The sequence below is a fragment of the Nelumbo lutea genome, chromosome 1 (genome assembly GCF_056320005.1).
Source record: "Nelumbo lutea isolate HS-2025 chromosome 1, American lotus-T2T, whole genome shotgun sequence".
Taxonomy (NCBI): domain Eukaryota; kingdom Viridiplantae; phylum Streptophyta; class Magnoliopsida; order Proteales; family Nelumbonaceae; genus Nelumbo; species Nelumbo lutea.
In genome coordinates this window covers 65,932,024-65,947,236 of record NC_142684.1, presented here as the reverse complement: position 1 = coordinate 65,947,236, position 15,213 = coordinate 65,932,024, and the positions used below count along the sequence as shown (strand labels likewise).

General features: G+C 38.3%; 1 protein-coding gene and 1 long non-coding RNA gene across 2 annotated transcripts; both read left to right on the top strand.

The window, feature by feature from the left end:
- The first annotated feature begins 474 nt into the window (after positions 1-474).
- On the top strand, positions 475-7,914 carry LOC148875003 (period circadian protein). The gene is made up of 4 exons (XM_088963996.1): positions 475-738; positions 900-999; positions 2,999-3,391; positions 7,562-7,914. The coding sequence occupies exons 1-4, from the start codon at positions 632-634 to the stop codon at positions 7,688-7,690; spliced, it is 729 nt and encodes a 242-aa protein (XP_088820122.1). The 5' UTR covers positions 475-631; the 3' UTR covers positions 7,691-7,914.
- A 147-nt stretch (positions 7,915-8,061) lies between these two features.
- Positions 8,062-12,582, top strand: LOC148875002 (uncharacterized). Its single transcript, XR_016104854.1, has 2 exons — positions 8,062-8,167; positions 12,427-12,582. It is a non-coding gene; the product is annotated as an uncharacterized LOC148875002 (long non-coding RNA).
- The last annotated feature ends 2,631 nt before the right edge of the window (positions 12,583-15,213 follow it).

Sequence of the window (15,213 nt, the reverse complement as noted above, 5' to 3'; positions counted from 1 at the left end):
GGGCAAAAGGAACATTTCATCATTTCCATTATACAGAAACAGTAAGGGTGGTTTAAAGCAATAATTAAAAGGGTATATTTAAGTTAATTAACTAAACCAAGGGTAATTTAAGAAATTTGACTACATATTTTACCCAAACCAAAACGTAAGGCAGGTGTTTACAATCATTAAATTAACATGGTGTTTGGAAGTGTAAACGCTTTTTGGGACCCATTTTCAATAAAAAATGCTCATACTTTCAAGACCTATTTTTCACAAAAAAATAAACACTTTTACCACATTGGCAATGAGCAACAATATACTGTTTGGTAAAATAATTTTCATTACCGTTTTTTTATGTACTGCCAGGTAAGCACTATATATCAGTCAACCATTAGGGGAAACGGTTCACTGATGCATTAACGTTTCATGCATCGGTAGGCTCCTGATTTTCGAGGCACGCCCGATTTTTTAATAATTGGCTGAACCAAGCATTTGTTGAAACGCTCTCTGGATTCTAACGCACCGTTTTTTTTTTTAAAACGGCCACGGTTCCAAACATCCCCTGAGAATCGCCTAAGGAATGCAAAAGGGAGGTATAATTTAATCGTTCGAACAGAGAAGAGACGGGAGAGGAAAAAAAGTGCGAGAAATGAAGACCGCTCCGAAGATTATTTTGCTATTCAGAGACGCCGACGGCGTCGGATCTGCAATTGCCGACGCCCTGCAACCCAACCACAATTCTACTCTTCAAAGAACGTAAGCCTTCCTCCCATGCTCCTCTAGAGGTAAACAGAAGGTTATCAAAGAAATGAAAGGAAAAGCATGTTTTTCTCACTTGTCACCACCTCGTTAATCAGACTCGGATGGTCCTATTATATTTTTCTTTTATTATTTATTTTACTTTAATTTTCTTACAGAAAAACTTCTTTCGAGCTATCGTTGGATAGGTACGGGATCAAAGATGTCAAAGCTTCGGGAGACGCCATTCATTTTATTGATCACGAGGGCTTGTATCAGGTATTCAGGTGCCACCAGTTCTCTTCCCTTGAGATGCTGTTATCTGCTTAAATTTGTCTGGATACAGCTTATTTGTAAAAGTTTCAGATTGATGACCTACTGTAACAGAATGCTAATAAATTTTCGTATAAGAGATACATATGCTTCTTTAAGATGTTAGCAGTGCAAACTCATATTAGGGTTTTTGATTTCCGTTTGCCTCTGAACGAATGGATTACCGTATGGCTCTTTATACAGGGTCATGACCTTCCATTGATTTCCGTTTGCCTCTGAACGAATGGATTACCGTATGGCTCTTTATACAGGGTCATGACCTTCCACTGATTATGCATCATCACCCAAAGGCGATAACCGAATGTGTTTTACTCATTAGAGTCCCAAGAATATATTAATCCACATACTTGACCCATAGTTATTAAAGGGTTGCTTAGGAGCCCAGCCTGAACACCTTCACTTGTATATAAAAGGCGCTTATCTAGGTGAGTAGGTGCCCGCCTAGGCAACAAAATGCAAGGTGCTACATTTTAATAGTATTGATATGTTGCATTGTATTAGTATGCATATTGATATACTCAAGCAAAGAAAAAGAATGAAAGAAGAGAAAGAGTCCGCCCCCTTTCCCTAAACAGTGGCTCCACTCCTTATTTTTTTTCTTCTTTTCTTACTCTCTATCTTAAATTTTTACTATATACAGTTATGGTCTTCTCTAGTTGTTAATTTGATATGAAATTGCTATTTTTCAATTTATAAGCATGTCAATTTGTATACAAAACTAGGAAACTAACCACAAACATATATGTTTTTTTTTTGGTTTTAATTTTATAGAATTCTTTTGCCTAGGCAACTAGTTGTTCCACTGTATCTAGAAATTGCCTATACTCCTTAATCGTCAACATCATCTGCTAATCTTTGTCGAAACTGTATGGAGTCAGCTATATGAATCCTGTTATGCCAATCTGTTTTATTCAGTGCCATATCCATTGTTACTGATGTTGCAAGCTGTAACAGATCACACCTTAAAACAGTTTCACCATTGAGACTTGGAAGATATTTGATTTTGTGATCTGCTTCAGAGACTGGGCTAGAGCATATCAAAGCATAACCCATGAAAATGTCAGGTATAGACCATGGGGGTCTATAGTGTTTTTTTTTTTTTTTTTTGATAAATAAATGGTGTTTGTTTTGTATGAAATAGTTTTATTACAGGAGGGAAGGGACGTGTAAAATCACCTTCTGGAAAGAGAACGGGGGAGGTATGGCTAGTAGGTGGGGCAGTTGATGACATGCTAAGTGACATTTACTATAACTTTGCACTGGAAACGTTTTCATTGAATACTAAGCCAAGTCCAAGGCAGAACTTCAATCCACCCTAGAAGTGTCTTACTCCTTGTTTAGACTATGTGGTAAAAATGACCATAAATATGATATCTGGGATCATATAGTCAGAATACCTCAACCCCTCTCCTATCCATGGGTCCTATGTAGATCCACTGCTTATCTATTCTGGACTCTGATGCATCTATGCATTTCAATGCCTTTTGCCTTGAACATTTTCTGTAGCATACATGCCATTTTTGAAGGTGCTGTCATCTTTTTGTCTGTCTGGTAGATCATACATTATTCTTTTTTACAAATAATAGTAATACCATTGGGTGAAACATTGTACATATTATCCTGTATATGAAGAGATTTGAATTCGACTTTTACTGTTTTAGTAGCTTGTCTGGGAGGAAAAATAAAAATTGTAAGGCAATGTGTGGTTGTTAGTGATTGATTACGATCAATCAGAAAAAATAAAAGACAAGAAAATTCTATGTTTTAATGCTATGGGAAAGCTGTTTAGTGTGGAGCCTCAACAGTAGTTAGTTTTCTTTTCTGATTATTTCTCTTCAACTTGCAAAGCTTTTGCCACAATAAACATTTATAGCAGGTTCATTGATCATTATGTACTAACTAATTTGTCCAACCATTGCTCAAAAGAATCTTTTCATCTTTCCAGGTGTCTCTTTTGCTTCTACAATACTATGATCCGCCAATTATTGCCTGTGCTGTTAATGAACTCTTGGCATCAATAATGGGAGAAAACTCTTCCTCCATGCTCACACTCATACTCCCATTTCTTGTGGCTGCATCAAAGCTTGAGAAGGAAATGAAAAATTCAATACCGGGTAACCACAAAGTTGCATTGTCTGGTGTTCAAATAGGTCCAGAGACAGATTTTACTCGGGCCATGATTGCTAGAATCCAGAAGGCACCGCCTTCATTACAGATTCATTATGAACCTCTGGCTTGCTTGCTTCAGTTGGTCTGTGTCTTGAAGCTACCAAGTTTTCTTCTCATTGGACCAACTGCTCAACACCAATCCAAAAGAACTCCTGATGAAGACATTGAGGTATTCATTCTTCAATCATCAATTTTGTCTTCTTTTAGAAAATTCACCCTTTTCTATTAATATTTAATATTGCCAGTGAGAAACTTGAAGTTCAGGGATTATTTAATTTTTTTCGATAAAAGGTAAAGTATTTCATTAACAGAAGACTGAAAAAAGATCCAGCCTTGCCCACTGAGGAACTGAGCAAGGCAAACTTTGTACCACTCAGAAAAACCAAAAAAAAAAGAACATCATACAAAAAGATTTCTATACTCCAAAAAAGAACTATAAGGACAATTCTTGAACAGTTTGTGCGTTGCCATCCAGGAGTGTAACCTTCCCCAAATGCTTCTTAAGACTTCCTCCTATGATCTTAACTGATTTTCAAAGAGTCTCTTGTTTCTTTCCGACCAGATTGACCACACCACCACCGCTGGAAGTACCTTCCATACAATCTTACCTCTTCTCGATAGACCCCTTAGACCCCAACCCTGTAACAGATCCAATACATTCCTTGGGAGGCACGACTGAACTCCAAAAACCTCTAACATTTTCATCCAAATTACCCAACTAAATCTGCAGTGCAGGAAAAGATGCTCCAACTTTTCAGAGTTGTTGCCACATAGGACACATCTGCTTGGTTCTACCACTCAGCCTCTCTTTGTCAGATTGCCAGCTGTTAAGCACTTCCCTAAGGCCGTCACCCATTGATAGAAGGAGACTTTTAGAGGAGCCACCGTCCTCCAAATGAGGTCTTCGGGAAAATTATCTTCCTCCCCCCTGCAAAGGCTGCTGTAAAAAGATTTGACTGAGAAACTACCTGATTTCTCCTTTGCCCAAATCCTCCTGTCCCCCCTTGTTCTATCTGCCCTTATCGCGCTCAGGGTCTACATCAACTCCTCCCATTGTTCCACTTCCCAATCATTCAGGTTCCTTCTAAAACTGGGACACCATACACCTGCCCCTCCAACCTGAGAAAACACCTCCAACACCAAACACTCCTTGTTGATGCCAATATCAAAGAGGGTTGGGAATCTGTCCTTAAGAGGGTGATCCCCGCACCAGACCTCCTTCCAAAATTGACTCTAGAACCATCTCCTACTTCCATTCTTAAACCTTGTCTGAAATCCTTCTTTGGCTTCTGAATACCCTTCCAGACCGCACATTAAACTTTTCTCCATTGACTTGTGGTCTGCTCATTCCACCTCCAATACCATTTCCCAAGACAAGCCAAATTAAACTTTCTCACATTCCTTAAACCCAAGCCTCCCGCCTTTCTAGATTTACAAGCTTTACTCCAACTGACTAAATGGAATTTAAGCTCATCCTTCCATCCCTGCCAAAGAAAAATCTCTCATTGTCTTCTCCAACTTCTTAGCCGCACTAGTTGGAATAAAGAAGAGAGACAACAAGAAGGTAGGAAGAGAAGACAAAACACTTTTTAATAGCATAAGTTTCCTTCCCTTTGAAAGATACCTTGATTTCCAAGATGCAAGTTTCCTTTCCATTCTTTCCATCACCGGGTCCCAAATCTTCTTAGAAGTGCATTTTTCCCCAAGCGGCATCCCCAAGTACTTTGTTGGCAATTTTCCAACCTTGCATCCTACAATATGTGCCATTACTTCCACGTTTGGACCATTCCCCACTGCCATTAGCTCACTTTTATGCATATCGACTTTCAGGCCAGAGACCACTTCAGATCAAATCAAAATCATTCTGATTTTTTCCACCTGATTTTCTGCTGCATTGACAAAGAAAAGAGTATCATCAGCATACTGCAGCAGTGCTATCTCCACTTCTTGACCCACCTTGAAGCCTTCAAGTAATCCTCCTTCCACTGTCTTATTCACCATCATACTTAGGGCTTCCAATACACAAATAAATAGTAGGGGAGAGAGGGGGTCCCCTTGCCTTAGACCCCTCAAGTTTTGAAATCTGCCTACTGAAACACCGTTTACCAAGATAGAGAAGCTGGATGTTGTTACACACACCTTTATCCAATTCCTCCATCTCCTAATCCAAAAACTCCCAATTTACATGGTCGTACGCCTTTTCCATGTCTACTCTGAGCAATACCCCCTCCTCCCCACTTCTTTTGGAGTCGATGAGTTCATTTGCCACTAGAATGCCATCAATAATTTGCCTCCCATCTACAAACGCTCCCTGAGATTCTGATATTAGTTTTCCCATTACCCTCTCAATCTTTTAGCTAACACCTTTGCCACCACCTTATAGACACTGCTAACAAGGCTTATTGGTCTGAAATCTTTCAATCCCATCGCCCCTTTCTTCTTGGGAATTAAAGCCAAAAAAGTAGAGTTTACACTTCTTTCGAACGCCCCATTCTGATGGAACTCCTAGAAAACTTTCATTAGGTCCTCTTTCATGAAACTCCAACTTCTTTTAAAATATTCCATTGTGAATCCATCTGGATCTGGTGCTTTGTCACCTTCCATTTCCTCAATTGCAGCTCTTACTTCCTCTTCTAAGAACACTGCTTCCAGGTGTTACTTAATGAAGTAACACAACACACAGGCAAGCGTTATATAGTGGCATCTGTTGTAGAATTCCCACCTATCCTGTTTCTTAAGGTTTCAGTTATGTGTTATTTCTTGTGTATTCTTTCATATATACATTTAACGGTTGCTGTGGTTCTTTTCATCATTTGTTAAGCTCAGGTAGAATTGATTGCATGTGGGTTGTTTAGTAAATCATTGAAAACCTGGTTATAATTTATAAATGATTTGAGATTTCAGAAAGTTTACAAGGTAGAACTGGATGCATTTGAGGAGTTTTGCATATCATGGAAAACTTGGTTCTGATTTATAAATCTGAAGACTTATCTGAATTTCTTTGAGAAGTCAGTAGGTTTGAAAGGTAGTTGTGTCTTTTTATCATTTTCATGACTGAATGGAATAAAACCTTTAAACCACTTGGAGTCCAAAAGTAGCACTACGGAGGCATATATGTAATTTCAATTTTTTTTTGAGCAAAGGTAAAATATAATTGTATTGATGTAAAAGGTCCTTTGTACAAAGAGAAGCTGTACACACCAAATCAGAAGGACCTCAAAAGAAGGTCATCCTCAAAAAATTACAATCAGAAGTAACCTCTTCAAAGTCAGTAAATATTGAAAACCAACTTCTAACACAACCTGAAGCCGTATCGATGACTAAAGCTTCAGTAGAGGTTTTAAGATCAAAGACCCTGCTCTTCCTTTCTGTCCAAACCGCCCACATAATTGCTAAGGGAATAGAAGACCAGCAAATCTTTCCTTTCTTAGTCATCCCTTGGATTTGCCAAGCTTCCAGGCGGGCTTTAACTGAGGCTGCCAGCTAGAATGATGATAAGTAACCATATGCCCATAGAATTAATGTGCAGGGTAATAGCATAGAAGGCACACCAGCTAACCATCTATCAAGATAATTTCTTTTCCTTGATCTGAATTGCCACTAGTAGATAATTTGTTTCAAAGCCCAGAAGATTAATTAGTCCCTAAGGGCTTGTATGCTCTGACTCATTCCTGCACCTGGCCACCATCCCATTGAATAACTAAATTTTCTGTTATAGACGCTTTCATGTATGGTGTTTGGCCCATTTGTGCATGCAACCATCATGGGGAAGGGTTTCACTTAAAACCACCTGATGCTCATTCTTTTTGTCTGCATAGATTTGCAACATTGGAACCAAGTTCATGGTAGAAAACCTTCGCTAACTTGGGAGCTCTAACTGTGGAAGTTACAATACTAGTATTTTATGCACTCAGTCCTTGACATCCAAAGGAATAGTTGGGCATTGAATGAATTAATTTAATTTCAAAATTTCCCCTTGTGTATTACCCACTATGAGTCAAAAGAAAAATGTTTAATAAAAATAGGGTAGGTCATTTTAGGATTGACTTCTCTCTCTCTCTTTCTCTCTCTCTCTCTCTCTCTCTCTCTCTCTCTCTCTCCCCCCTCCCCAACATTCCAGACTTCCAGTGACCACTACATTTTATGTGATGATTTAATGCTTTGCAAGTCGAATGCAATGATTCAGTTCATGGTTTCCAAAATGGCTGTGAAATAATTTATTGAACTATTTAGCTCTGTTTCTATGTTTAAATGTGTGAAGCGTTACTGCAGCAGTATTGTTGTATCGTTAAATTAATAAATGTAAACTATCTAATGTCCCACTGACCTTTGTTTGCAGACACTTTATGAGTTGGGAGAGTTCTTGGCGAGCAGTGTTAACTTGTGCTTTTTGAAGGATAGAATTCATTGGAATCCAACAAAGAAGCAGATGGACAATTTGGAGCCATGGCGAGCACTGTATGGTTAAAACTTCGTTTGTGATAACGAACAAGATTTAAAAGGCAGCCTTTCATTTGATGAACCAGGTTCTGGACGGTTTACTGAAAAGAGTTTTGGGTCTTCATCAAGTTCCTATCTTTTTTTCTTGCATTTGTCTTCTTTTTACCCCACCTTTTTTTTTCGAATATCTATCAAGTCTTTATACAAACCTTCTCTTCTAGGAATTTCTTTTTTGGCTTCAGACAGCATTAACTCTTTTCACGTGTGACTCTTTTGGCTACACATTTTCAGATACAGGGGATGATCTGAGTCCGGATCTTGTCCCAAAACAGGGTCTCAACTGTCTCTCCCAACTGCAATCGCAGCTGAAACATTTCGCCATGAAGGAAAGAGAGATGTTACCAATGCATGGCTGCAATGGCTGTTTGTTGGACTAGATCCGAACTCGGATGATCTATCTTTTCAGTCTTCGAAGTCTCAAAATTGCCGTAGATACGCTTAATTTGTGGGTGCTCGATTTCAATTTTCTAACTCTTTTGCCAAATGTATTTTTCAAGCTTGGTATGAGAATTGAGAATTCAGACTGAAACTTGACGATTCACCTATTGCGGTTAAAAAGTTCTCTGCCTAAGAATTTGGCCTAAAAAATGTAGCTATAATTTGCCAAACAGTTGGTATCTTAGTTTCAGATTAATGCATATGGCTTATGGTATGTTTGGTTGCCGCGACCAGGATGAGAAAATAGGAATATTTGCATAAGATTCTATTTTCTCTCATTTGTTTTGGTTGAAGCAATGGGATGGGGTTTCACCAAATAGGTGCAGCCCCACTAAGAAACTAAAACAGCGAGAAGTCAGTGGGAAAAAAATGTAAAAGGCGGCATTCTTCTATTCATCCTAATTGAGCTTTACACCCCTATGGTCGAAGCTGACCACTGTTTTCTTCACCTCTAATGAAGTTAAGACCTTTGATCATCATCTCCATCCCTGTTTCACATTTTTGAGCCATTAACTCGTTATCTTTGATCTTCCCAGTCGAGCTTCAGACCCTCACAATTGGGTGTTTGAGTATCATCGTCTTCATCTCCAGTGAAATTAAGACAGAATCTCCTCTGTTTTCTTTCATTGAACCATTTCTTTTTGTATTTTTTTTTCAAAAACCTCATTGTTTTTCTTCCTAGCTCAGCTTCACAACCCCAACTGTTAAAGAGTCCAATCATCTTCTTCATCTCCAAAGAAGGTAAGACCTATCTATGCTCAATCCGTTTCTCTTCGTTAAACATTTTTTTTTTCTTCTAAACTTCGTTGCTTTTCTTCCCATCCTTGATTTCTTAGCCTTTCAAAGTCGACAACCAAATGTTGGTAGATCTACTTACACCTCTATTCTCATCGTTGCAGATCAAGCAAGTTCATAATTTTTTTCATGATATTCTGGTTAGATTTCTTGAACATCCCTGATTTCTTGGCCATCACCATCGTTGCAGATATGCTAAAACCTCTGTTGCATATCTGTTATCATTGAACCTCTACCATTAAGTAGAACGATTTATTATTGCAAATCTAAACCTTTGCTAAATTTTTGTCATCATCATTGATCATCAATACCCCTTTTGGTCCAATATGATTACCGCCCCTTGGATTTACCTAATAACCAATACCCCTTTAATTTGACCATCAAAATATAGGAGACAACCATGGGTGTTCATGTTCCACTGTTGTTAATGGTTATTAATCCATGTCCAATAGTGACCTTGAAACGTGAGTATAATTGATGTTATTAAGATGCTATATAAGGGACTTGTAAAGGGGTTAGTAGTTGAGGTACAGGAGATATCATAGAATGCTTTGCAAGGGTACGCTTGTCCGCTTCAAAATTAGCATGAGGAGTGAGCTGTGGTTTCCTGAATGAAATCAAGAATTTAATGAATACACCTTCCCATGTTCCAGTTAATTTCACCATATGTTTTTGTGTGTGCAGACCATTTAGTTCTGATTTTAGCAATTTTTATATGCACAAATTAGTTGCAATAGTTGTTTCATTGTGCTTTACTGCTTGGCTACTGTGATCATGTTCCATTTCATATCCCATCATTTAACTAGATTTCTATTTGGGTGGGAAGAATTATATGTCTTGTAACTCCAGAAGTGTTAACCCCATGATTGAGTGAAAAGGGAATGACAAGATAATCTTCAGTCTTGCATGATCAAAGAAGAAGAACAAACAAGCTAAACATGCATATGTAGCTTGGGTGCTTGCGTAATTGCATTATCATATTTAATGATTTTCACTACTCTTTAAATTTCTAATTAATCCAGTATTGTAGTTGTTTTCAAGGTTCAAAATATCGATACGCCGGTAGGAGTATATCGGGCAAATCGATACTGTTTTTTTTTTTTTTTTTTTTTCTTAAACCGGTTCAGGGGGGCTGGTTTAGGGCTCATCTACCCCCTAAACCGGTCAGACACCCAATACACCCATTATGGGAGTGTATTGGAGGGGTCCCGGAATGATACGTATAGGCCGATATGTGTCGATACTTTGAATCTTGGTTGTCTTGCTCCCCAAAGACAAGATGACTTGCATGATCATCATTAGCCATTTCTTATGTAGCTTTTCTTCAGTAGCTAAGCAACCACAATAACGCCAAGTAAAATGAGAGGTAGTTATGTTTCTTGTGTCAAACCATGCAATAATGGTTGTCTCTGATATATATCATAGCAGAAAGTGTAATAAGATAGTAGGGCATGGTCTCCTCAAAGACAAGTTGAAATAAGATAGCATAATATGGCCTCATCTTTTTGCAAATTGCAACACATAGGACCATTGCAAAGCCTTCTGTCTTTGCAGCTGTATCTAATCCACCCTTTAGTGGTCCTCTTCCACTTCTTCGACCATAGTAGGTTGTAGTAGATTTAGAGCCCTATACTTAATTTTAAATTGCTATTTGTTATTTTAAAATTTTCACCCTCTCGTGCTTCTGTTATTTGGTATGAAAACAGATTGGAATGTGGGTGAAAATGGTATATATTTTATAAATATGTGGTTGGATATTCAGTTCTTAGTTAAAAGCCAAATAACACAACCCAATAGCTCCTAAATCTAAAAATCTTATTTGTTAAGAGTTTTAAAACTATAGCCTCTTTTGAGAAAAAAATGGCACAACTCAGAACTATGTCCTAATATGTCGTGTCAGCACGCAACGTGGCAAGCTTCAATTAGTAATATTCCATGTTAGTATGCCATGTGGCAAGTTTTGATCAGTAATATTCTAGGATTTTAAGTTTATGTTGTGGAGTCAAAAAATGTATAGATTTATTGAAGGATAATGAAATCAATCATTTTATAAAATTTTCTCAACAATCAAGCACCGGAAAACAAATTTTGCAGGATAATTAGTCTCAACAGCCAAGCATAGGATACCAAAATGAGAAAATGAGTATTTAAAAATGAGTATCAACGGCCAAGCATAGGATAATTAGTCTTATCCCATCTTTTCTCTTTCCATCTTTTTTTATTCCATTGCAATCAAACGGACCATTATGTTTGCCAATACTTGTTTTAAAAATGAGTATTTAAAAACAAGTATTTATTAAGTTGGTGATTTGAAAAATTAGTTATATTCCTACTATTTTTATATTGTCTTACTCCTGTTGTTTCTTACTCCTGTTGTTTATTAACAGTATTGAAAAAAGACTATTTTGCCATCGGTCTTAAATTACATCGTCCTCAACCTTGAGATGAGGATAGACCCTGAATAAAGGCCTAAAATGTCGAAGACGACGGCAATGATCACAGAGCTACTTCTCCCGGTCATCGCACGAATGCAGATCTCTCTCTCTCTCTCTCTCTCTCTCTCTCTCTCTCTCCAAAGAGACAAACCTTCGAAAATCTCTATTTTTTGATACAAAGAGAGAGAGGTAAGAGAGTGAGTAGCGGGCAAGTCAGCATAGGCGGAAATTGACAGCAGAATCAACCCAATGGGAAACTGATCCGAGACAGTGGCAAACCAGCGGTGGCGAGAAAACAATTAGGACTGAGCGGTGAGCAAAGGGGTTTCGATCGGGGCAACAAGGGCTTCCTGTTCCGTTCGTTGGGACACACGAAGTTGTTCTGTTTTATTTATTTATTTTTCGAGAAGAACAGGTTGTGAGGTCAATAACAGATCTCGGAGGTGTTGCTGGTGGTCAATAACAAATTTCTGTTACTGTTGGTATTTCTGAAAGCCCCTCTGGTTCTCTCTCGTTCTCGCCGATTGTTCACGTCTGCCGCTACTGCTGTTGTTTCTTCCACCGTAAATCATCTTCTGTTGTAGTTTCTTCCATCATCAATCATTTCGCCCAACCAGCTACTTCGATTAGGGTTCGGTTTGAGAAAATGATCAGGACTGGGGCAGTGGGTTTTGGTAGGATTGAACGGTGGGTTTTGGGAGGTGACTGTTGGGGGCATGGGAGTAGAGAATGAACTAGCTAGGACTGAGTGGTAGGTTTTGAGAACTCGTGATACAGTGGCGATGGCGGAATACCTCCAAGAAAATGATGAGAAATCACTGATGAAGAGGGGTAGGAGAGGAAGAAGAAGAGAGAGAGAAGAAGGAAGAAGAGGGAAAAAATGGAGAGAGAGAGGGAGAGGAAGAAAGAGAGGGTAGATCAGAGCAAGGCTCTTTACTGGTTCTGTTTAGTGTTGCAAGCTTGTTGAAGAAGGTGAAGAGAAGGATGAAGAAGAGGAGGAGAAAGGAAGAAAGAGAAAGATAGAGGGATAAGAGAGGTCGGAGGAGTAAGGGGGTGTGGTGTTCCGTCACTGCGTCAGGAGGATGGGGATTATTCATTTTTTGAATTAGTTTATATTTTGGATAAATTTCTTAAACTATCCATATGGTTTATTTAATATTGATTAAGTATACGCCTACTGTTTGAAAATTGATTCACACTATCGCTACTGTTTGCATCCGTTAATTTACTTATATTTTTCTTTTAAAACCCAATTTTTACCCTTATGATCTCCTTCCTTTCTACAGGAAACCAAAATGATTAGGTCCTTAACTGCCGTTGCATTAACCCCCTCCACCTCTGTCACCTCTTACTCATAAAATATTGATTCCCCTCTTAGGTCACAAACAACGTAACCATTGGGTGAGAAGAATTCAGACTTTGAGTAAAATCAATGAAAAGCAGAAGAAGAAAATAAGAAGGAAGCATCGCAGAGACAAGACTATCTATCTTGGTGAGTGGTTGACTGAGAGAGACAAAAACATAATTCTGGCTGATACATCTGCAACTCCCAGATCTAGGTGATAACTCCCAAATCTGCTTCGAGCAAAGGGTAGGTTCAGCGGTTCTTGAAGTTCAAGAAACTCAGATCAAAGACCCGGTTAAGGTCATTCATCTGCAACACCTAGATCTGGGCAAAGGGAAGGGAATTCATCTACAACTCCTAGGTCTGGGCGATACACTCCCAGATCTGCTTCGAGCAAAGGGTAGTTTCAGCGGTTCCGACAGTTTAAGAAACTTAGATTTGAGATCCGGTTAAGGGCATTCATCTACAACTCCTAGATCTAGGCAAAGGGAAGGGAATTCATCTGCAACTCCTAGATCTGGGCGATACACTCCCAGCTCTGCTTCGAGCAGAGGGAAGGGGATTCATCTGCAGCTCCCAGATCTGCTTCAAGCAGAGGGAAGGGGGAAGGGGAGGCAGCAACCAAGTATTTTTCGGAACTCGTTCCAGAACCCATTTGCACCTCAGATCCTTGCTTGCAGGCAGGCCGAGACATTTTCACGGCCACCACTGCTCCTTTTAACTCGGCTATCTCTCAGATTCTCAGATATGCAGGGAGCCTAGATCTCTGAAAGAACCCAGATCTGAGATCTGAGATTCGGTTATCATTCGCCTTTCCGGTAGTTTCAGCGGTTTTGATAGTTTCAGCGAAAAAAATGAGAAGGAAAGAGAGATCTCAGTAATGTAGTGGTTTAAGAAATTTGCCCTTATATTTTTTTAGTGAAATAAAATCAAGAAAAATACAAATGATTAAAGAGAGGAAAAAGGAAAAGAAGTGAATTACAAATGATTGGGAGGCCCTTTCGTGATCATCGTGTGATCATGCGATGACTGCATCTAAGGACATGGCTCTCCGGCGATTTTCTCGTATTCTCTGTGATTTTACTAGAAAGAGTATTTTGGGTATAATTTTGAATTAAATTAAACACGCGAAGGCGGTTTGTGATAGAGACTTAATGGGAAGGGAGAGGTGCAATAATTGTCAAAAACAATAGGGGTATTTTAAGACAATACTGAAATAATAGGGTATATCCTAAACCTTAAAGAGTAATTTAAAAAATTTGCTCTTTTTAAAATAATAACAAATTCAGTGAGTGAAAAGGATTTTTAATTTTTTGGTTGGAAGGAGTACAAACACAAATATGTAGAGTACAAAACTTTGTATTTTGTAATAATATTTTATGAGTATTTGCACCCTATATATTTGTATTTATACTCTTTCTAAACTGAGCTTTAGGCTGAATTTGGAAGGAGTACAAATGAAAATGTATACAAAATAATACAAAATACAAGGTTTTGCACTCTACATATTTATATTTGTACTCCTTCCAAACTCAGCCTTAGGCTGCGTTTATTTGCAATGCAAACGCAAATGTGTATACTACATATTTACCCATTTTTTGATTCATGAATGCAAACACGATTCACATTTTAAACCGTTTTTGCATTTATCCTGTTTGTTTGAAATTAGTGCAAAGGTGTGGGCTCATCATTAATTGTTCCAACTATCTTATGCTCCAATGCTTCAACTTTGGTCAAAAAGTTAATTATCAAATGAATACAAATTTGTATCAAAAAAATATGTTCAATAATGCTCTCTTTTTAGAATACAAAAGTGTCAGAAAATGCAAATTTACTTTGATAATTATTACTTTTTTACATTTCAAACAAACGCTCGCAAACGCAAATTGGGGTGCATAAATACCCCAATTCAGTATTTATATCGTAAACAAACGCAGCCTTAAAGACAAAATTACTCTCAACTAAAAGACCATATGACTTTTTTTTTTCCTTTTTTGTTATTTACTTTATTGCATCTCTTTCTCATCGTTTCAGAGTGAAAGGGAGTGGAGGTGTTTGAATGTGTCTTTCGCCATTACCATTTACGCTACTAGGCTATTATCTGCACCTGACTCATGCTGCGTTTGAATGCGCCTTTTTCCATTACCATCCATTAATTTGTGTTTCAAGAGTAGAAGTGATTCCATTTGTTGTTTGAATCAATGTTTTAAAAACGACCTAGAGGCCAAACCGTTTTTTCCTTCGGGTTGCGAGTCACCGGTTCAACCAGTCGGGTAGAATGGTTCAAGCCATGCCACATTAGTGCATATAAATTAACTCTCTCTCTCTCTCTCTCTATATATATATATATATCTATACTAGCAGGGACCCATGTGACGTATGGGAAAATTTGAAAGACTTAATAATTTTATTAAGTGAATTGCCTGGTGGCGAACTCCCTGGTGGCGAACTGCCTGGTGGCGAACTGCCTGGTGGCGA

What these genes read in the sequence shown, in the direction of transcription:
- LOC148875003 (XM_088963996.1), top strand. Translation starts at nt 632, where the DNA reads ATGAAGACCGCTCCGAAGATTATTTTGCTATTCAGAGACGCCGACGGC. An exon ending in ATCACGAGGGCTTGTATCAG is followed by an intron (nt 1,000 to 2,998) that starts GTATTCAGGTGC and finishes TCATCTTTCCAG; the next exon opens with GTGTCTCTTTTGCTTCTACA. An exon ending in CTCCTGATGAAGACATTGAG is followed by an intron (nt 3,392 to 7,561) that starts GTATTCATTCTT and finishes CTTTGTTTGCAG; the next exon opens with ACACTTTATGAGTTGGGAGA.